The sequence below is a fragment of the Brachyhypopomus gauderio genome, chromosome 2, assembly GCF_052324685.1.
Source record: "Brachyhypopomus gauderio isolate BG-103 chromosome 2, BGAUD_0.2, whole genome shotgun sequence".
Lineage (NCBI taxonomy): Eukaryota > Metazoa > Chordata > Actinopteri > Gymnotiformes > Hypopomidae > Brachyhypopomus > Brachyhypopomus gauderio.
This window is the reverse complement of record NC_135212.1, coordinates 35809040-35832642: the sequence shown is the minus strand read 5'-3', so window position 1 is coordinate 35832642 and position 23603 is coordinate 35809040. Positions and strand designations below refer to the sequence as shown.

At 46.2% G+C, this 23603-nt stretch overlaps 2 protein-coding genes across 2 annotated transcripts in view; both read right to left on the bottom strand.

Annotated features, from left to right (window-relative positions):
• The window catches only part of dhx36 (DEAH (Asp-Glu-Ala-His) box polypeptide 36), a 35834-nt gene extending 28327 nt beyond the window's left edge, over window positions 1-7507 (bottom strand). The window contains exons 1-6 of the mRNA XM_076995005.1: window positions 6778-7507; window positions 6274-6407; window positions 3846-4089; window positions 3635-3673; window positions 3330-3500; window positions 2948-3027 (exon numbers count right to left, since the gene is read on the bottom strand). Coding sequence (XP_076851120.1) covers window positions 2948-3027; window positions 3330-3500; window positions 3635-3673; window positions 3846-4089; window positions 6274-6407; window positions 6778-7062 — 953 coding nt within the window. The 5' untranslated portion in view covers window positions 7063-7507. The remainder of the gene's footprint in view (window positions 1-2947; window positions 3028-3329; window positions 3501-3634; window positions 3674-3845; window positions 4090-6273; window positions 6408-6777) is intronic.
• Window positions 7508-11421: 3914 nt separating this feature from the next.
• LOC143501472 (putative G-protein coupled receptor 149) lies at window positions 11422-23324 on the bottom strand. Its single transcript, XM_076995008.1, has 4 exons — window positions 21971-23324; window positions 21352-21535; window positions 20780-21252; window positions 11422-14081 (listed from the first exon to the last, which is right to left on the bottom strand). Exons 1-4 carry the CDS (start codon window positions 22934-22936, stop codon window positions 13473-13475), a joined length of 2232 nt encoding a protein of 743 aa, XP_076851123.1. The 5' UTR covers window positions 22937-23324; the 3' UTR covers window positions 11422-13472.
• Between the last annotated feature and the right edge of the window lie 279 nt (window positions 23325-23603).

Genomic DNA, 23603 nt, shown 5'->3' with positions numbered 1-23603 from the left:
CTATGTATTTCTTTCTCTCCCTCTCCCTCCCCGCTCTCTCCCTCTCCCTCCCCCCCCTCTCTGTGCGTGATGAGTCACTGCAGTTTGACCTTCATTCTGCACTGTGGTTAAAAGGCAACTAATGGGAGCAGAGCCATGGTGGGGCCCAGGGGGGCGGAGACATCATACCCCCCGCCCTGCCTGCAGCAATCCCCACCCACCCACAGGAGGAGAGGTTAGCAGGAGCATTAAGAGAAAGTGAGGGGGAAAAGAGGATGAAGAAAGAGGGAGAGGGAGAGAGAGAAGAGGGCAAGCAGTAGTTGTTCAGAGAAGTCGAGGGGTTGAGGAGACTCAAGATAAAATTTGATTAGGAGAGAAAGGCGGGGGAGGAGGAGTGTGAGAGGGAACACGACTGAGAGTGTGAAGAAATACAACAGAGTGAGAGGAAACGCAACAGAGAGAGTGAGAGGAAACAACAGAGAGTGAGAGGGAACAACAGAGAGTGAGAGGGAACGCAACAGAGAGAGTGAGAGGGAACAACAGAGAGTGAGAGGAAACAACAGAGAGAGTGAGAGGGAACGCAACAGAGAGAGTGAGAGGGAATGCAACAGAGAGAGTGAGAGGGAACACAACAGAGAGAGTGAGAGGAAACAACAGAGTGAGAGGGAACGCAACAGAGAGAGTGAGAGGAAACAACAGAGAGAGTGAGAGGGAACGCAACAGAGAGAGTGAGAGGAAACGCAACAGAGAGAGTGAGAGGAAACGCAACAGAGAGAGTGAGAGGGAACGCAACAGAGAGAGTGAGAGGGAACGCAACAGAGAGAGTGAGAGGGAACGCAACAGAGAGAGTGAGAGGGAACGCAACAGAGAGAGTGAGAGGGAACGCAACAGAGAGAGTGAGAGGAAACGCAACAGAGAGAGTGAGAGGAAACGCAACAGAGAGAGTGAGAGGAAACGCAACAGAGAGAGTGAGAGGAAACGCAACAGAGAGAGTGAGAGGAAACGCAACAGAGAGAGTGAGAGGGAACGCAACAGAGAGAGTGAGAGGGAACGCAACAGAGAGAGTGAGAGGGAACGCAACAGAGAGAGTGAGAGGGAACGCAACAGAGAGAGTGAGAGGAAACGCAACAGAGAGAGTGAGAGGAAACGCAACAGAGAGAGTGAGAGGGAACGCAACAGAGAGAGTGAGAGGAAACGCAACAGAGAGAGTGAGAGGAAACGCAACAGAGAGTGAGAGGGAACGCAACAGAGAGAGTGAGAGGGAACGCAACAGAGAGAGTGAGAGGAAACGCAACAGAGAGAGTGAGAGGAAACGCAACAGAGAGAGTGAGAGGAAACGCAACAGAGAGAGTGAGAGGAAACGCAACAGAGAGAGTGAGAGGAAACGCAACAGAGAGAGTGAGAGGGAACGCAACAGAGAGAGTGAGAGGGAACGCAACAGAGAGAGTGAGAGGGAACGCAACAGAGAGAGTGAGAGGGAACGCAACAGAGAGTGAGAGGGAACGCAACAGAGAGAGTGAGAGGGAACGCAACAGAGAGAGTGAGAGGGAACGCAACAGAGAGTGAGAGGAAACAACAGAGAGAGTGAGAGGAAACAACAGAGAGAGTGAGAGGAAACAACAGAGAGAGTGAGAGGAAACAACAGAGAGTGAGAGGGAACGCAACAGAGAGTGTGAGAGGAAACGCAACAGAGAGAGTGAGAGGGAACGCAACAGAGAGAGTGAGAGGGAACGCAACAGAGAGAGTGAGAGGGAACGCAACAGAGAGAGTGAGAGGAAACGCAACAGAGAGAGTGAGAGGGAACGCAACAGAGAGAGTGAGAGGGAACGCAACAGAGAGAGTGAGAGGAAACGCAACAGAGAGAGTGAGAGGAAACAACAGAGTGAGAGGGAACGCAACAGAGAGTGAGAGGGAATGCAACAGAGAGTGTGAGAGGAAACGCAACAGAGAGAGTGAGAGGAAACAACAGAGAGTGAGAGGGAACGCAACAGAGAGAGTGAGAGGAAACGCAACAGAGAGAGTGAGAGGAAACGCAACAGAGAGAGTGAGAGGAAACGCAACAGAGAGAGTGAGAGGGAACGCAACAGAGAGAGTGAGAGGGAACGCAACAGAGAGAGTGAGAGGAAACGCAACAGAGAGAGTGAGAGGAAACGCAACAGAGAGAGTGAAACGCAACAGAGAGAGTGAGAGGAAACGCAACAGAGAGAGTGAGAGGAAACGCAACAGAGAGAGTGAGAGGAAACGCAACAGAGAGAGTGAGAGGGAACGCAACAGAGAGAGTGAGAGGGAACGCAACAGAGAGAGTGAGAGGGAACACACGTTTTTAATCAGCACTTCTTACACACCCTACTCGCCCAAAAGAACCAATTATTTCTACAGACCTCAATGTTCAGCCAAGGTTCTGTCTCTGCCTCACACACTCTAAAACATCATCACCCACATTTCTTTCCTTCTCTTTCTCTCAGATAAAGGCATATATAAAAAATCTCCCCATCTCACTCACACAAACACACATGGAACACTAGAGAACAGAACACTAATCTTTCCCCAGTAATGAGATTATTCTAAAACGCATAAGAAACAAGAATCTCCAAATAACATTCATCCCAGCAAAAAACAAACTGCTAGAAAGGTCTTCAACTTTGCCTCCTATAGGTGAGCGAGATCTTCTGCAGGGACCTGCAGAGACATCCTTGGCCTCTAAGCAGCAATACAGAAAGGCAGCTGTTTCAGCTATTTGAGCTGTGCTCACTCTACTCGTGATTGGCTGAACAGTTTCACATCCTTGCTGCCATCCAGAACAATACTACACCGCTCCACCATGTGGTATTACCACTCCACCCCCCACCCACAGCCCAACTCAAACAGAGTTTGACGTGATAATTGGGTGCTGTGTACAGCTCTGTTCTCAGTCACAGAGAAAGGAACCTGAACCAGCAGCCGTGCACCAACCACCAGCTCAACTCACCTCTGCAGTCGGATCTGGTAGCCGCAGGACCGCCCCTCGCCTACAGGCTCCGCCCTCTCTGCCGCAACCCTCTCTGCCACCTACACACACACACACACACACACACACACATATTTAACAAATGTTATCTGGTATCAAACGACACACACTGATGGTACATGTATTTTAGCAGCACACCTGGACTGATTGTGTTACATCTCTAGTGCTTTCTCACCCTAACCCTACTGTAATGGCAAAAGAAGATACCTTCATCCACGTACAGCATTAAAACATAACAGCTCCTGTAATGTACCTCAAGATTTTAGCCAATAGTCAAATCTTTATTTGCCTTCTAACGAGGCAATCCTGTCTATGTGACCAGGGACTGGCCAATCACACTCACGGATATGGCACTGATGCGGCGGGGTTGTGTGCACACCACCCTGCAGAGGGAGCCAACCCCGCGCTGGATGTAGTCGTCCAGGATGAACTGCGTCACCTGCGTGGTTTTGCCACAGCCGGTCTCGCCGCTGACCACCACCACGCGGTTCGCCTGCACCAAGCTCACCAGTTCCTGTGGCCCCAGATCAGCAGAAGAAGCCTCTAAGTAACCTACCGTCAGCACTTGGTTTCACTACCTTCATGAGTTTGAGCACTGGGGTCTCATTTGGTGTAGTGTCAGTTTGGAGTGTGTCGATAAGACTTTACCTCTCTCATTCCATAAGACGGCAGCTTCTCTCTGAATTTCTGGAAAACAGATTTTAACAAAATTGAAAATGGGTCAACTTCAGCCCAGAAAGGTTCCACTAGGAGATCTACGGCAGAACTAACCCTAACCCTAGACCAGAACACAATAAACCAGTGCCGGCTGTCACTCTCATTCACGTTCTCACTAACTCACACTCTCACTCTCTCTCACCAGCATTTCCAAGTATTTTGGATTCTCTGCTTTGGCTTGGAATTCACTCTTCAGTTCTGCGTCCAGTGCCGGCTTCTGAACCAAATCCTGAAGCAAGTATTCCAGGTCCCTGTCTCCACGTTCATCCTTTGCTTTCACCTTCATCGTCACCTCATCCTCCCGCTCATCCTCTTTATCCTGTTCCATCTTCACCACCTTTCCAATCTTCTGTAACTCTTCCGGAGGGTCGTCCCCGTCAAAGTAACTGAGGGCCAGACAGAGACATAGAGACCCTTGTGTAGAGACCATTGTAAGGAAGACTCATGATTGATGTATGTGAGAACATACAGTATGTTAATCCACACGTACAGATATGCAACACACAAATACATACACACACACTATATATATATAATTAGGGGTGGGATGCGATTAAAAAAATTAATCAAATTAATCGGAGGCTTTGTAATTAATTAATCGAAATTAATCGCATTTTAATCGCATTTCAGTCCTTAACATGAGAAATATTAATTTAAGTTTGAATGATGAATGAATCAATGAACATAATCATAAACTTCAACATCTTGTTTATTTTTCCACCAGTCTACTACACAGACCAATAGATGAGTGCAGAAAACAGTTCAGAACACTGGAAATTCTGACCAAAAATGTTGTTTAATTTTGGGAGTTTTGCTCAGGATATTGGAAGAATTAAAGTAAATCAGAAGATGTTTTTTAATACCATTTTAGATGGTATATTTTTCTTTAATTTCCCAGGCCTCTGCCACAGGCATCTCCATAGTGCTTAGAAGTGGTTTTCTGCATGCTCAAAGCAAATGACTGGATCTTCATCATCTATGGATTCATCATCTATAATATGAGCTGTCACACCAAGATAATTCTTGTTGCTAACAGAGGCCCAGTGATCCCCAGTCAGAGCCACATTTGTGGCGCTCTTCACAATAACCTGTTTTACTTCCCTTTCCTCATCATACAGCTGCTGGATTTTCTTCGACATTGTCTTTCTGGACGGTAGTTCGTAGCTTGCATCAGTTGACGCAATTCGCAGCGTTTCTTGTAAGCCTTTATCTTCGACCACAGAGAGCGAACAACACTGCAAATAATATGACGCATCATGTATAAACGCGTGTGGAGTCGCGCGCTACGGCCACTCGCGAAAGTTTAATACAGTCTTAATGGTCCAATGAAGGTAATTTAAAAACCAGGACATTTCCTCGTTTAAAAAAAAACCCGGGACGCCCGGGACAGGATGTGAAATACGGACATGTCCCGGGAAATACGGACGTTTGGTCACCCTATCGTACTAGGAATACATTTATCAGCTAAGTTATCATTACTGACGTGCGCATTAGCCCCAACATGTTTTCCGTTGAGGTGGTAACGAAGGGTGGAAGTGCTCCTGTGATAAGCGAACTCCTTCCTACATAAAGTGCAAATAACACTATTTGTGTTTGTACTTCCATCTGGAAGTTTCTTATATTTAAATTTCCCATCCACCAGCGTAGCCTCTTCAGTCATCTCCATCATGATCTTATTGTGCGTCCATATAGTCTGTATGTCTGGAACTCGACATACATACGTGGAGAAACATTCCACGGTGCAAAAGTGTCTCATGCGTTAAATGCGTTAATTTTTTTAGTGCGTTAATTTTCCTGTAATTAATTAATCGAAATTAACACGTTAAAGTCCCACCACTAATATATATATATATATATATGCAATCCACACATACATATATGTAACTCACTTGCACATGTATGTAATACACATGCACATGTATGTAATCACTGGCGTATTTTGCTGGTGTATAAACAGCCTCTATTGAGATGGATGGCAGAAACACGCCCCCCCCAACAGGGCTCTCAGCTCCTCATCACAATATTGGCCTTGGCAGCTCTAATATTGCAGAAGGCAGCAATATACAGATGAGCCCTCTGATAAATCACAGGTTCTTTACTGCATGCCATCAGCATCATGACCAATTTCAGGAATTTTAGATTAATGTTCTGAATTTTTAGATGGATGTTCTGTGAAACAACCATACATTATTTATGTGAAATTAAAGCAGGCATGTCAAGCAGGTCAGTAAAACATGTTGCATTACGGGTTCAATAATGTGTTATACTGTCAGGCATACTGTAATAGCAATATGTACCAGCAGAACTTCAATACAGTATAACTGTCCTTATCGTCACCCTACCAGAGTGGAGGAAGCTTGTCAAAACAAACACCACGTTCACAACCACAAAGCCACAACAGCTCCTGGCCAGAATCCACTGACCAATACAGCTGGTTACAGCTCAGCATCTCTGACCAGTTTCAGTCAGTAGCCGTCTCCTCATGGGTATCAGGACATACCTGGAGTTGAACAGCAGCCTCCCACTGCGAGGCTGGGCGGAGACTGGGCGGAGACTGGGCGGAGACTCACCTGTGCTCGTGCGTCGCAACCTGCTGGTGTGAAGGGGCGTGGCGCTGGGTGGAGGAAGACGGCTCCCTCTGCACCGAGCTCAGAAGCTGTGCAATGTGGTGCTCACGAGACTCGTCCATGTGAACGACAGCACGCTGTGGGGTGCACATAAAAAATGTTCCACAAACTCTGACCTTTCACATGGAAACAACTGCACGGGCACCTTTACACCAATCTACATACAACATGGAGAGGAAAGAAATAAGACTGTTCCGTTATTCTGTTCATAAATATACGTCTTAAACTCTATATTCTATACAATTAACTTATTGTATTATATACAATTATATATATATATGTATATTATATATATGTATGTGTGTGTGCATATGTATATATATATATTACTATTCTGCCATGCACAATTGTGTATGTCCTTAAAGTGTTGACACTTAAGAAAACAAACAAAAACACAATACAGGTCTTTGATGAATGTTATTCACCGCTCTGTGTGGGCGCACTCACCGACTTTCTCTCCGCCTCTGCCCGTTTGATGCCTCCCCGTTTGGCGTACCACAGTCCGATGTCGCGACCCTTCAGGTGCGGCGGGTGTTTGCCCCGGCCCGCCCCGCCGCCGCGAGACCCTCGTCCGCCGCCCTGGCTCTGCTCGTCCTTGGACTCCCAGCTGGAGGTTCTCTGGTATCCTCCGCTGCTCGAACCAGCACAGCGGTCCCAAACGTCTTCTCCGTCCCCGAACCGCCGCCCTCCGCCCCCTCTCCGGCCCCGGCGGTCTCCATATCCGTAACTCATACCCAACGTCAACACCGGCGGCTGAAGCGAATGTACCGTTTTGTGTTTCCCGCATCCAATAGTCCGGTAAAAAGAGACCTTCACCGGGCTTAACTAAAGCGGGAGCTACAGGTCGAAGGGTCTCCGGTGTTGTGGAGCAATAGGCTCGTTCGTTAGCGGGCGAGCTAACTCCAGCGAGCGTGTTTCCAGGTCAGATGATAAAACTCAAGCTAGTTAGCTAGTTAACCACAGGCTAATGCGCCTACATATCACTCAGATTTACTTAAATAAATGCGTATCCTGAATTTACGCCCAAAGATTATTAATAATATTTACGACTTTGTTACAAATATCTGAAGTTTTTAATATTTTACAAATATTGGGTTTGCAGCTAAATGTGTATTTTCACCACATCTTGGTTGGCATAGGAAACGAATTCGGCAAGTCGCACAAAATTAACGACACGCATTTTTTGGAGGTACCGGCGACGGCTTATGACGAAGTCACGTATGATTGGCTCGAATCTCCGCTTCGCTAAAATAAGATTCTTTTGCAAGCTTCAAATCGTGAGAGATTAAGGAGATTAATATATATTGTACACACACAGACACACATTTTGTTCGACAGTTGCAACTTAATGCACAGCAGGTTTTAGAATCTCATGCACTAAACTAAACTAGAATAGTGAGGGTCCTTATAATTAAAAGCTCAGCAATTGCCCTTGCCTTTGTAAATGTTCTGCAGAATACATTAGCCTGACAGTAAAGGACAGTGTCATATTTATCACCTTATTAATCAGAGCCACACGTCACCAGAGCGTCATCAGAGCACAGCTCTCATTGGCTCAGCTTTGAATACTCAGTGCCTCAATAGCTCACTTATAATGAATTACCAATGATTAATTATTACATATGAGGGGTGTAGTGACCTGTACTGATATGGTTATTGAACCCCATTGTTAAAACAGACCAGCTCAACTCAGTTTATCATTTATCAAATGTTTTATATGGTAGACTTTAATGCACAATTAATAACGTAATGCAAAAACAATACTTTTCTTAAGGTTTTTTATGAGAGAAACCTGGTGATAAAACTGGCTCACCGCATCCTTTTAATATTCACCTCGCATTAAACAAAACTCAGTCACTAATTATTTTCTCTTTGCATTTTCCCCCCACAAGAGAAATCTAGGATCGTGTCTCTTGCTGTGCGAATCTGTGCGTATAGCTGTGCAGCATACAAAAGGAGCTGTGATTGTGTAACAACCCCCCCCCCCCTGCACACTCTGCTTCCCATGTCCAGGCTCCAATTAGTCTGTATTCAGATTAGCACTGGACACTTGTTTCAGTCGGGTGGGGGGGGGTTAGGGATTTACAGCCTGGATGAAAACAGCGTCTGTTCCTGGACCAGAGAGGAGCTGCAATAAGGAACCCGCATTGGGGTTGAACCCTGTCATGAAATATATATCAAATCCATTACAATGGTGCTCTATTTGAAATGTCTGTCTATTTATATATACTATCATGATACCCCTTTTTCACAGAATGACAGCCGAACACACACACACATGCTCACACGGGCACACACAAACATGCTCATACTTGGTGAGAGAATATTATTTTGTCCAGCTTTATATGAGGTGAGACTGAAATCTGCCATTCAAATTATCTGCAGTTAGATTGTTCAAATTATCACTCTCTGGGACTTTTGCTAAACAGTGTTTACTGTATAAGATCATGTAAAAGTATTAAGTTTCCGAGTATAAGTATTATTATGCTACACTAGATGGGAGGACAGGGGATACAGTATGCAGTATGCAGTATGTAGTCGTAAGAAGTTAAAATGTCCAAATGTCAGGGTAGACAAAGCCCTGCACAGCCAAAAAGGCACAGACTCCCCAGTGACAAAAATGTGTGTGTGTGTGTGTGTGTGTGTGTGTGTGTGTGTGTGTGTGTGTGTGTGTGTGTGTGTGTGTGCGAGTGAGCGTGTGTGGACGTGTGTGTGTGTGTTGTGCCAGTGTGTGTGTGCAAGTGTGAGTGTGTGTCTCTTGATTCTTCAGTTCTAGAGCTCTACAAACTTGTCATTTGCATTGCAGTTTCACTGCAGATCAGAGTGCAGTGGGGCTGATTGGCTGTGATTTGTGACATTCACTGTGAACACTGGAGCTGGAACGTGATTGGCAAGAATAAATCACATCTCTGTATTTCTTCTATTTGCTCAAAGAATGCTATGAGTCTGAAGCACCCTCCAGCTCCCAGAAGACTTGAGGGCTTGTTTTAGCTTGTCATGGTGGTTACCGGAAAGTGGAGTTTTCCAGAGTTTTCCAGAATTAAAAGGTGTTATTCCAAAATGTTAAAGGTGCCAGGGTAATGTGCTTGTGATTACTTGTGTGTGTGTGTGTGTGTGTGTGTGTGTGTGTGTGTGTGTGTGTGTGTGTGTGTGTGTGTGAAAGATAGTCAAACTGTAAAATGACACATTCACATTCTTAAGAAACACCCTGCCCGATGTGGTTGTGATGTATTTGTGTTGGGCGTATATTTGTGTTTGGGTTGTATTTGTGTTTTGGGTTTATTTGTGTTGGGATGCAATTGTGTTTGGGCTGTATTTGTGTTTGGGGTGTATTTGTGTAGAGATGTAATATGAAATTGTGTTTGGGATGTATTTGTGTTGTATTAATGTTTGGTATGTAATTGTGTTGGGATGTATTTACATTTATGGCATTTGGCAGACGCCCTTATCCAGAGCGACTTACATTTTTACATACAAGTGAGCAATCGAGGGTTAAGGGCATTGCTTAGGGGCACCTCAGTCATGGCCTCAGGTCAGGGAATCGAACCCACGACCTTCCAGTCACAAGACCAGTTCCCTAACCACCAGGCCATGACTGCCCTATTTGTGTTGGGATGTGTTTGTGTTTGGGGTGTATTTGCGTTGGGATGTGTTTGTGTTTGCAGTGTATTTGTGTGGGGATGTATTTGTGTTTGGGGTTTATTTGTGTTTGGGATGTATTTGTGTTGGGATGTGTTTGTGTTTGGGGTGTATTTGTGTTGGGATGTGTTTGTGTTTGGCGTGTATTTGTATTGGGATGTATTTGTGTTTGGGGCGTATTTGTGTTTGGAATGTACTTGTGTTTGATGTATTTGTGTTTGGGGTGTATTCGTGTTGGGATGTATTTGTGTTTGGGGTGTATTCGTGTTTGGGGTGTGTTTGTGTTGAATGTATTTGTGTTTGGGATCTATTTGTGTTTGAGATGTGTAGACAGACACATACATACATTACTCACAAACCTAAATACATATTTAAACAAAAAGACAGCGTCCATAAAATCAAACCAGGATGAACTGAATTGAGAAAGAATAAAATAGTAAGGGATAGGGAAGTGTACTTGAGGAAATACATTAGAGAGAGAGAGAGAGAGAGAGAGAGAGAGAGAAAGAGAGGGAGGAAGAAGGAGGGAGAGAGAGAGAGAGAGAGAGAAAGAGAGAGGGAGGAAGAAGGAGGGAGAGAGAGAGATCAAGGGATGATAGAGCCAGGGTCTTTCTTCTGTAAGTCTACTGTATGAGACAATGTGAAGAGAGACTCGATAAGCCCTTGGTGTGCTAAATACATGTAATAGCCGTCTATCGCTCCCACACACACACACACACACACACACACACACAGTCTCATCACTCCCCTGGTCACCTACACACACACACACACACACACACACACACACACACACACACACACACAACATCCCATCACTCCCCTGTTTGTATGTATCTCTTTCACCTTCACACACTTTCCCATCACTCCCTAATTCTCTGCCTCACACACACACACACACACATGCACGCACACACACACACACACACACACACACACACACACACACACACACACACACACACACACACCATGCCTGAAACCAGCTGCTCAATTTGAGGCAGCAATTGTGGTGACCTGGAGGAAATTCATCCTTCCCAGTGCCAGAAAGGGAAGCAGGGAGCCAGGAGCAGGTCGGCTGATCACAGAACAGCTTCTGACTGCTTCAGCAGTCAACAGACTGCAGCTTTGAAGTACAATGCAAAGACAGATGATGCTACATCTGGGTCCCATAAATACCTGAGCAGCATTCAATCCCACATTTTTTAAATGTCTCAGTAAGGCTGTTATATTTAATCCCAGCTGACAGAAAATATTCCCAAGAACAGGTTTCATGTTTGGGATGTAATATGAAATTAATTACAATTAAACGTAGGCTTTTTGATGTACTTGCATTGCTCCATCAAGCGAGTGGAGCTGGTCGTACTCCCCAGATCAGGTTTACTAAACAGGAGAAGGTTGACTTGCTGTTTTAATGTTTAAAACAAAGAACAAGGCAGTCACACCATGGCAAGTGGCTGATGTGTTTTTTTATTGAGAATTTTCAGCAGATAATATTTTCTCACACAAAGCCTTTGCTGCCTAAAGTAATGCAGCTCACCTTACACAAAAAGCATTTAAAAACAAACACAATATACTCCTTTGTTATATAAACAGGTGGAAAAGAGCTAATATGAAGTGATAATGCACTCTCGCCAGCATCAGCAGAGCTTTTCCACGAAGTGCAGCTTTGAATATTTTATCCATTTCCTTTTGAAAATTGTACAGTTCTACAAGCAGTACACATGACAGTGAGCAGCAGCAGGCAGTGTGAGCCCTCCACACAGGAGGCGTGCCATCCACGTAGGGGGTGTGTCCTCCCCATACGGGGGTGTGCCCTCCACACAGGGTGTGAGTCCCCACACAGGGTGTGTGCCCTCACTGTATGGGGTGTGGCCTACACTCCTAGCTGCCGGACGGGAGGGGGGGGTGCTGCCTTGCATACTGAATGGCCTTAATATTCCATTAGCTGCGCTTGTGCGGATGTAGAATGGAAGTGAGTTGTCTGGGTTGGGCCAGCTAATGCACTGGGGGCTAACGTCAATGGGCAAGGGAGCAGATCCTAAGGGGCTTGAAATGAATATTCATTTGCACTTTCATGAGGAGTTAAAATTATGCATTTTTCTCTCTGTGGAAAATTGCATCTGTGGAATGGTAATGTGGCAGAAAACGCTCTGTCCCTCTTTCTGTCTCTGACTCTTACTCTCTCTTTCTCTCTCGCTCCCTCTCTCTCTCTCTTTCTCTCTTGCCCGCTCATACAGTAGGTTTGACATCAGCGCAAATGTGCTTCCACAGAGTGTCCTGTTTAGCTCTCTAATGGTAACCATTAGCTGTAGGCGTGTGCATGTGTATGCGCGTGTGTTTGTGTATGTGTGTGTGTGTGTGTGTATGAGCGAGAGAGTCAAACGTGGAGAGAGGGAAACAGCTAAATGGAACACATAAAGCAGCATGCTTATGTATAAGTAATCAGCTGTGTTATACATACAGAAATCTACATTCACACCCACACAGACACACACATTCACAAACACAGCAACACACACACAAGATGACTCATTTGTCCCAAATGGTGAGTCATTTGGGAATCTTCCACAGAGCCACGCTGGGGTAATATTTCTCATCAGGGAAAAAGTCATGACTCTTATTGATATCCACAGTGGTGTCTTCGTCCTCCAGGTTCCCATATGGCCTGTGCCTGAGGATGAATACTAACATGTATTTAAACTAATCACTCTCTCTGCTCTCTCTCTTACACACACACACAGCCACACACAGAAGGAGACACACAGAAGTAAACGCGCGCGCACACACACACACACACACACACACACACACACACACACACACACACACACACACACACACACACACACACACACACACACAGGCCTGTTTCTCCATATGGCCAACCACTCTGCATTTCAGTTTCCAAAATGTATTTTAAATGTACCCAAACACTTGGCCATTTTAGTACCCAAACACCTGGCCGTTGGTCCACCCACCTTCCACCCCCAGTCCTCACTCGGGGGTTGACAGGGAGATGGGGGATGGGAGATGGAGAACGGAAGACAGGAGATGAGGGACAGGGGACGGAAGACGGGGGACGGGAGGATGGAGGGAGCAGAGACCTTTGTGGCCTCCCACCTGTTCTGTCATCTGATGCTGCCTGTGTGAGCTGTTAATGTATTAACACAACGAATGGATGTTCAGTATTTCCCTCGGTTGTGCTAAACATTAAAAAAATCACAATCTCCCCCCCGACACACTCTCCTGTTCCCTCAAATTTCAGCTACTCTAACCTTCACACCACTGGAGGAGCATCTCCGTATTTCCAGCCTGAATGAAACTGTATCGCAATGGCCTGAACACATTTACCTCTTTGATGTCCTCCCAACATAGCTGATTTCATTCTCAGTCCTCCACATAACCCCTTCCCAAGCCCAGCCCACAATCCATACTCTCCTCCTTCTCCTGAGTCCATTTGAAGCATGTTCGCAGTTCCCTCCGCCCAGATCAGCTGAGTCCTAAAGCAGCTGCTGGTCTTGGTCTCCTGTGTTTCCCGCCTGCCTCTGGTACACCTCGTTGAGGAGCTGTATCTCCTCACGGTAGCCGGCGGCGTCCTGGCGCTGACGTCGGCTGTTCTGCCGGTGGGCCTCCACCGTGTCGGGGATGTGGATGTTGATGCCATCGGCGTCCGGGCTGGAGCCGGGGATGAGCAGTGAGTACGAGGCCGTCTCGCCCAGGTCACATGATACGAAGCGGTTTTCACGCCGTGAGTAGCGCAGCGACGGCGAGCGGGCGTGTGTTGACGACTGGCTGATGTTGGACACGATGGACACGCTGTCCATGGCCTCCTCATTGTCGCAGATCTCCAGGACCTCCAGATGGATCTTGACGTTGGTGTCGGCTGTGCCCGCCCCGCCCGCTCCACCCCCAGGCTCCTCTGCACTGGGCTCATGGCCCACCGATTTGGAGCGGTACACTTCCACCTTCCTGGTGCCATTGGGGGAGATCTTGAGCCCGTCGCTACTGACCTCATAGGTGGAGAGGGAGAGCGTTTTGCCCGTGGGTGCGTGCAGGGACACGGTGCCCTGGATGGCACACAGTGGGATGGCCAATCCGCCCGCAGATCTCTGAAACACAACCAAACATTCCCCTGTCAGCATGGGCCAAAGTCTGGGAAGATCAAGGCTAGCTGTTTTTCAGACATCAAGCATAGTCTTGGCTAATGGGTAGAAAAATGTTACTCATGTTTGAATGTGTGTGTATGTGTGTACACACGCATGCACACGCACACACTTTTCTTGCTAAAAGCCCTCATTACCAAGACAGGGGGAAACGCTCCAGATGGAGGAGGATGAGCACCGTCATCTAGGGATGCAGCCTGGATATGTAATGTACAGATCTACAGCACACGCTTACTGTCTCACTCTCTCTCTCACTGTATCACTCTCACTGTCTCACTCTCACTCTCTCTGTATCACTCTCGCTGTCTCACTCTCATTGTATCACTTTCACTGTCTCTCTCTCATTGTCTCACTCTCACCATTGATCTCACTGTGTCTCTCTCCATCTCTATTACTGTCCCTTTCTCACTATTGCTCTCTCTGTCTCTCTCACTGTCTCTATCTCTCTCACTGTCTCTCTCAATGTTCCTCTGTCACTCTCTCACTGTCTCACTCTCACCATCTCTCTCACTCTCTCTCTCTCTCTGTCTCTTTCTGTTCCTCTCTCTGTTGATCTCTCACTGTCTCTCTCTCTCTCCGTCTCTTTCTGTTCCTCTCTCTGTTGATCTCTCTGTCTCTGTCTTCTGTCACTCTCTCTCTCTGTCTCTCTCCATGTCACTCTCTGACTATCGCTCTCTGTCACTCTCAATCTTAGGTAGGAAGAACAATTACTCTGATCCCAGTGAAACGATATAAAAAATGAATCTGATCTCTGCAATCCGACCCGCTTCGAAAAGCAGCATGGGAAGAGAAATAAACTTCAAATTAAAGATGCATGAGGGGTAATCATCAGGCTGCAGTTTGTCATAGTGCTCAGGCCTTTGTGAGAGAACACTCGTTAACACAGATACACCCTAAATCATTTTCAGTGATTAGGAAACACATCGCAGTAACTCTAATTTAAGGACAATGCCTCACTGTGTAAAAAAGTTTCTTACAGAAACAAGAAAAAGTTAATAGATAATCAGCTGAAAAATAGACAACACGAATGTTATCAGCGGCATTGAAAAAGCAGGCTGGCCATCTTTTTCCATTTCATTCTCCAATTGCCTTGAGAAAATGAAACAGCAGGACTCCAGTCATGCTGCTCCAATCAACTGCAAACATATCCGTCATCTCCACTGCTCTCCCGTGACACCAAACAGCCTGGGGAGGCACCACAGCTGACCTTGCCACGCTGGAAAGGAGTGACAGTTAAAGAGTTTCCCTGTACCCTTAGGTGACAGACCAGGAATTCAGGTCACATGCAAAGTTGCAGTGGGGTGTAGAGGATTGTGTTCTCACCTCATAATGGGAAAAAGCAAAGTGAATTGCTAAATGCTCTTCTGTTTTTTTTTTTTCAAAGAATGCTTTTGATTTCTTTTACGTTTTGTGCAGTTGTCTTGTTCGCCTTGATCATTAAGATCACCGGCCGCGTTTCAAAGTGAAAAGACACAGATCACAGTGCAAGTGCAGACATGCTGGAACTGAAGCTCCACCCCTCCCAGCACCATCTGCCAATTATTCCAAAGCAATTATGCAGACTGGGTTTCATTTCACTGTTCTCTCTCATGTAATCACCTCCCTCTGCTTGATCATTACTTATTTTTCATGAAGAAGAGCTCAGACCGCTCCAGCCTCTCCAGAATGCTGCCTGTCGACCAAACGTCACGCGTGGTGTTTGGTGATGCGTTGGGGGAGTGGGCAGAGGGAACACGAAGCAGCCCACACCCACCAGAACGTGGTCTAGACACGCAATCCTCAGGCCCGTCTGATCCAGAGATGTGAAGAAGATCTGTGCCATCCCCCATTAGTCAATCCCTGAATGACTACCATTGAAAAGCGCACTGTACAATCTACTATATTGATGCCTTCTAGAAAAAGAAAGAGAAGTATTTCATAATTATACTTTAGAATTTAAATATTTTAAGCATATTTAAAAATATGTACATAAAAAAAGGTTTAATAATAATGCCAGACACAAAAAAAAGATTATTTTATGCAATGCGCAGGGAGACGTCTTTCTCTTCAGAAGCAAAAGTACACTCCAATTCCTTTTTTTGCTATCGGTACAAATGAGCCAACTTTTTGAGTGAGAGTGTCACATCAGGAGAGACACAACAGGAGATATGCATTAGGAGAGACACAGCAGGAGAGACATGCCAAGAGAGATGCATCAGGAGAAACACATCAGGAAAGACAGCAGGAGAGACACATCAAGAAAGACACAGCAGGAGAGACACGTCAAGAGAGATGCATCAGGAGAGGCACATCAGGAAAGACAGCAGGAGAGACACGTCAAGAGAGACGCATCAGGAGAGGCACATCAGAAGAGACACATCAAGAAAGACACAGGAGAGACACCTCAAGAGAGATGCATCAGGAGAGACACAGCAGGAGAGACACATCAAGAGAGACGCATCAGGAGAGGCACATCAGAAGAGACACATCAAGAAAGACACAGGAGAGACACCTCAAGAGAGATGCATCAGGAGAGACACAGCAGGAGAGAAACAGCAGTGCTGGATAATATAGACGTTACGCAAGATCAGGGCAGGGAAGTGAGGCGAAGAGCAACTCTAAAAGTGACACATTTATGTCACTCATTGGCCATGACTTGTTTTTAACGGAGGGAATGAGGCTGACTTTCTGTCACATCTCCAGGGTGGGTGGGCACTATGGGTAGTGGGGAGGCGTGAAGGTGCTCGAAACAAGAACCTTCCTTCAACTCCATCCAACCTACTGCTCTCCATCAGACCCAGCCATGCATGCAAATGTCAGTGAAGGTAAAAATGCATCCTCTGGTGAGAAAAAAATCCTCTTTTATAATATTCCTGAGATTAAATAGATGTTTTGATCGCTTGAAACGGGGCCATTTCAGGTCAGATACACTGTTTACACTTCTAAAGAAAATTTTTTAGACTGATGAAAACTTTTAAGAAAGTGTATCCCTTTGTTTACTGAATGTGTCTAGCCATATGCATTATGTATTCACTGTAGCTCAGATGTATCATTAATATCACAATTCACAATACAAGCTCTATTATATTTGCAAAACTAACTAGCAGTGGGATGGGCTGTGGCCCCTGACCCTCTGAGATGATTTGGCCCTTTGAAATGAGTGTTTTTGCGGCCACTCATACTTCTAATACATAATTGGCCTGTGGGTTACATCCAGTGGCGGAGCTAGACTTTTTTTCAAGGGGTGGCCAAAGGGTGACCAAAGCTTTATCAGAGTGGTCCATATACAACGAAAGGAAACACACATTTTCTCTTAAAATGACCATTTCCAGTGGGGTGGCACTAGGGGTGGCAAGGGCTCTGCCCCCCCTTTGGCTCCGCCATTGGTTACCTCCACCAGACAGCTTGCAGCAGCACAGGTGGAGCTTACAATAGAGCTGACTATAGAGGAGCTCACAATAGAGGAGCTAGAGATAGTAGATAAGCTGAAGGAGAGAAGTTGAGGTAGTGAAGCTGAGGTAAAGGTGCGGATGATAGTGGAGCTGAGGGTAGTGGAGCTGATTCTAGAGGAGTTGAGGTAGAGGAGCTGATGGTAGAAGAGTTGAGGTAGAGGAGCTGATGGAATGCTTGAGCAGGATGCCTCCCTAGCTGTAGCTAGCACCGAAAAAGAAAATTAACTGAGCAAGGAGCCACTTGTAGTGCATTTGGCTGTGGACGTGTTTGTGACTGTGGATGTGTTTGTGACTGTGGATGTGTTTGTGGCTGTGGATGTGTTTGTGACTGTGCATGTGTTTGTGACTGTGAACATGTTTGTGACTGTGCATGTGTTTGTGACTGTGAATGTGCTGCGTTTGTACAAGGTCGATTAAGCAAAGGATAGAGATGGTGAGCAAAGGAACAAGAATATCTGCCCTGCTGTTTGAAATGCAGCACACGCAGCATTAGTTTAAACACTAATGGGAATTTTGAGCCACATAACCATATTTTAAAGCCTATAACACAGTTCTACCAAACCCTTTGTAGCTTGCAGGCAGAAGAAATAAAAGAATGTTGCAGTGGTTCTCAAAGCTGTGAATGAAAAGATATCCTCACCATACCGAACAACGTTAGGAGTCATTACTGACTGTGTGTCAAAGTCCAGCTAACGCCACATTACATCACTGTACCAGTACCCATGGGTGGGGGTCTTCCTGTCAACAAGCAAATCTCATCACACAGTATTTGCCTCACTCATTCTGTTAGTGCTCTTGTGCGTTGATTTGAGTTCATGAAGTGTGGAAGCTTTTCATTGTCAGCCATCAAGTTTTAGCGTGCCTTAAAATGTCTGCACAGGTATCTGTTTCTAGCAGGCAGAGAAAAGATGTGGCAGGACCCTGCTGTCTCTGTGACGCTCCTTCATTGGTTCGTCTCCTTTACCCGAGGGAAGGGAGCAAGGGAGCAGGCTTAATCAAACCCTGCTTCAGTGTGAGGAGACAGGAGTCTGCCGAAGCCTTGATTGGGAATATTAATCACAGCTGGGCATATTGTGGATGGAAATAGATTGGGGCCATGTGGGTGTGCCATGTGTGTAGGTGTGGAGGTGCTGTGTGTGTATGGGCGGAGGTGCTGTGTATGTAAGTGTGGAGGTGCCATGTGTGTAAGGGTGGAGGTGCCATGTGTGTGTGGGCGGATGTGCTGCTGTGTCCGCCCACTTCCCATCTCCTGTGTCCTGATTTGGGGAAGGAGGTGATGTTTTCCAGAACGCTACGGTGCCAGTGGTACCAGGGGTGATGTGTGCCGCCAAGCAGGTGTGAAATGCTTGGGCCCAAAGTTCCATCACATGTGTGTGCACACGGGCCCAATCAGCAAGGCAGTATTTGTGTTTGTGCATGTGGGCACGGATGTGAGAATGTGTGGGTGTATGTGTGAAACATCAAAGTCCATTTCAGCGAGACCTGCAAAAACCATGTACTCTTTTCACACCTCTGTGCGATAGTATACGAGTTCTCATGTGTGCGTGTGTCTATATGCCCATTCGCTCTGATACGCCAGGCCTGTGGCTGCAAGAGTCTGGAATCAATGTGGGATCACACACTCTGCCCCCCCGCCTTCTGACCTTGTCTGTGGAGACGCCACTCTAACCAGCTGAAATCCATATCGCTTCCAAATCTGCCAGCATGCCGACTTAAAAACGACCCATATTTAATCATTTCACAACATTCGTCACAAGGCTCATACCACTTCTGCTTTCTTAGCAGTCATATTCCGTGCATAATGCAAAGAGACAGGGGAGGCATCCAGGCCCAAGGTAACAAATATCAAGGTGTTTTGGTGCACAAAATTTGAGTAATTTCAAGGCAACTAACTCTGAAAAACTCATTTGTTTTGGTGTTGGTGTCTGCTTTCATTAACAGTGCATTATGCACTTTTACATTTTAGGAAGGTGTTGGAAAAATGTGTTTTTTTAACGCAATTTCACCACACTACAACTAACTATATACAGTGTGCACCTATGACACACTGACATCTGTGCTGAATGTTTCCTTAACATTATGTAGATATGTAAATCTCTAAAATGATGCATACAATGTTTTTTAAATATTATTTTAAGCATATAATTGGTCAATGCATCAAAATCCTTTATACTGTAATTTTACAACAATAAAACAAAACCATGGTTTTAAAATATTAGGCACACACTCATAAACTGTATGCTATTAGCTGCCGAGTTTTGATTGTAGATTACCAGTATGGAAATAGTGAATTACTAATGGTGTACTGGGTGTAAAATATCACTATATATGAAAGTTAATTTAAAAAAGAGTCCAATGGACTGTAGCAGAAAGAGGCAGCCATTTTGTCTTATTGCGCAACGCGTGGTCTTGTCTCTCTTTTTTCTCTTAAAAATGTTGCAATCACAAAGTTTAGAGTGTAGTAAAAGAGATGTGTAGACATAATTAGGAGCCGTTTTACAGCCGTGGATCTCCGTTGTCTAGGTTTAACAGTAATTGAATGACACAAACCCGCTTTAGCAGTGGGACAAACAGGTACGTACGTGAGAGAAAGTGGTGTGCGCGTACACGCGAGCGCGCGGACGCCTTTGCTGGAGCAAAGGTTCGCAGCATTTAAGCACAGGGAGTAACCAGCAGGGCGCTGCTAGCGGCGTCACATTTGCCCAGCCTTTCAGCTGAATGAAGGCTTCTGCAGCGCAGATTCAAACACTCTGCTACTGAAAGTCTGCAGGTCGACATTTTTAACGTGACACGTAATTTTGTTTTATAAACATAACATGAACATGGGTAAAACTGGTGGTTTTGTCTTCTGCATGCCAATCACGCACGCAGAAATAAAATAAATAAGCAAATAAACTAAAAATTTAATGAACACCTACAGCGTTTAATTAAATCTTACATTTTCTCTACACTGTTCACGTATAACGATCTCATAGCACTATTATTTAAGAAACCCACACTACTACTAATTTATGTTTGGACAGGCAAAGAGCCGGAGTGGGGAGATTCGGGAGGATTCCCGATGGGCCGGCTCATATCAATCTCTAGTTTGGGCAGATTGGGAGGGAAAAAATATTTTGGGCCGGATTTGGGCATGAAACTCCCGGGCTGAAAAAGGGGTCCACTCCGGCCCTGGACAGGCATGTAACAGCGGTTGAAGCGATAAAATGTTACCTGTCTGGGAGTCCTTTCCGATTTGCTCCGACACCACTCCCAGTCCGTCAGTTCGATCTTTCGACACTCCTCGTGCGACAGCCTTCTCTCTGGCCCGTCAAACACCGACGACGAATCGAGGTTGGGGTACTCCCCGTCACAGGCTGAAACTGGAGGTGAGACGCTTCCAAAGCCGTCCCGTTCCTTCGAGTTCACCTGGGGCAGGCCTTCCGCCTTCACCTCGTGGGCGACATGGTCCAGGAGGAGCTCGCGGTGGAGGGAACTGTCCTCCGACACCGTGGTCCTGAATTCTCGGGTAGCGAGACTCGCAATCTGCCCGCTGTCCAGCACCGCGACTCGGCTTTCAGAGAAATCGCAGTTGTACAGGCTGTTGTAAGAGGGCTTCTCAACAGAGGGAGAAGTTGCGTGAGATATCTTGTAAACGCCATAGCCTTGCTGGAACGAGAGGTTGAATTCAAACCTCCGTTTATGCGCTGTAAAGACACGAAGAGCATCGCTTTACATTTCACGCTCATAATATATCATCAAACAACTGTCAGTGTGTGCATTAACCGATACACCGAAATGCTCACTCGCGCTCGTGACGGGGCCCACATCCCGGCGGCAGTTGATGAAGCAACCGCAGGGAAGATGAATCCAGCGCTCAGAGAGAACGAAGACCGGCGTGAGCGCAGCAGAGAGCAAGGTGAGGACAAAACACAGCGTCTCCAGAGACGCGCTGTGCATCTGAACGGCGTGGCTCACGAGAATCTGGGCCTGCAACGGCATCATAAAAAGAACACATGGTCAACTTTGGATTAAAAACAACAGCCTCCTTGCCCTAGTGGCACTGTTAAGCCTCTTTCAACCCAAGCACGCCGTAGGACTGTCTGATTCAGGTATAGTTTAAAAAGGCTTCATAGCCAAAACTACAGAATGTTGAACACGTCAAGGGCGGAGTAGCCACCCAGGACTCAGGCTTTTGAAACGTGCAGCAGTGCTATAATGATGAAAATAAAAACACTTTAGTCCTGCACAGTAACCTGTAGCCTGTTGACGTCAGAACCTAAACCGTATTGTGCTGCTAGACAGACGTTTTCATACGACTAAACATACGAGTTCTCAGTGCTGAATTCCAGCTGGCGGCGTTGTCTATTAGACTTCCAACACTAGTACACCGGCACTCGCATACTCTCCCTCTGTTAGTCTCACCATCATTGGCATCCACAAAACGATTCGGGCCATTGCCAGAATAATCGAGAAGCGTTTCTGTGCGAAGACCACCGGGGAATGTCGCGTGATCTGGGCGCCAACCTTTCCAAAATGGTCGGTTTTATGGGACGAGCATGAATAGGTTTCGTCTTTACTTTTCAAATCCACCGAATGTGAACTGAATTCACCGTAGGCACCAAAAGTTTTCTCCAAGCTAACCCGAGACAGAGACGGGATCTCACACAGCGGCGCCGAAGCGTCCGCGCTCAGCGCTGTCCCGATGTCGAAATAACTTGGGTAAAATGTTTTCATTGTTTCGGCGGAGCACAGCAGCTGATAGGTGAGAGGTACAGAGCACACCATCAGACCACAGAAACACACACAGTACAAAACGAACAAGAACAGCACGTAGAACCCGTCGCTTTCCGGGAGACAGCCCACAGAGGCAGGAGCAAAGCGACCCCAGCCGCACACCGGCAACAAGCTGATCGCAAGGCTCACTGTCCACACCACGGCCACTGCCCACAGCACCGCGCGAGGCCGACTGCTGTTCTGGTATACTCCAAACCGCTTCGTCACATAGAAAGTGTAGCCTACGATGAGACAGGCTTTCATATTGCTGGACAACCCTTGGAAAACATATAGGAGTCCCGATAAAGTGCATATGGTTCCTGATCGCCCCGTGCTGTCCCTCCTCCACTGGAGGACCATGAAAAGCGAGAGTGGAACGAGGCTGATAAGGTCGTCTATGGATAAGGAAGCCACGATGAAGCATATCGAAGACTTGGTCCTCATTCTAAGCAAAGACCCGAGCGAGTACAAGCCTCCCACGCAGATGACAGTGGCTATAACAAGAGACAAGCCGAAAAGGGTTTGCCAGTTCGCGTCGACTGAGTCCACGTTATCTGAATTATCCGTGATAATGTTGCTTTTATTAGGCGAAGGCGAGGAGTGCGTTGCCGACATTTTCGTTCAGCGCAACTTTTCCGACTTGTCTTCTCACGTTCGCTCATTCAAGTGTAAAAGCCTTTGAAATAAGCATATTAAAGTTTGACTTGCAGATGCTATTATAGCGGGTATTTTCAGGTGCGAATCACATGCACGTTTTGACGATTGGATATCCGAAGGTCTTTAGAAAGTGACTTGTTTCCAGTTTAGCGTACAGTGAGCGGTGAGTAATTTCTTTCCGAAAGTCTAGTTGATAATCATGCACACGTAGCATTATCGTCTTTTGTGCAGTGGTCGGAAATGGAGCGCGCGCGGAGCAGATTTCTATAGTATGAATGAGCTCGCTGTTCAAACTCGGAGTCTCGAGCGGTGTGTAGAGGGAAGAGCAATGCCCCTCCTACTCCACTTTCCCTCACCCCTCGCCTCTGAATGAACTAGTGTGTGTGTGTGTGTGTGTGTGTGAGAGAGAGAGAGAGAGAGAGAGACTGAATCAGTGAGAGATGTGAGCGAAAGAGAATGTACAACACTAAAAAAACAAGATAACAAATGTGCAAAAACAGTGCACGACTGCTAATTGTCCTATTTTTGAATACTCTACGTGGAAAAGGTGTTATTTAAATTCAACAAGTCCGGCAACCCCAGGCACAGAAGTCTGCTCATTCGGATTCCCTTGTCATTGGCCTCC

Bases quoted from the DNA above. Each gene is read 5' to 3' on its own strand.
- LOC143501472 (XM_076995008.1), bottom strand. From the start codon at position 22,936: ATGTCGGCAACGCACTCCTCGCCTTCGCCTAATAAAAGCAACATTATC. The intron at 21,536-21,970 runs GTGAGACTAACA...ATGCCGTTGCAG, and splicing joins TTTTGTGGATGCCAATGATG to GCCCAGATTCTCGTGAGCCA. The intron at 21,253-21,351 runs GTGAGCATTTCG...GTGTCTTTACAG, and splicing joins GGGCCCCGTCACGAGCGCGA to CGCATAAACGGAGGTTTGAA.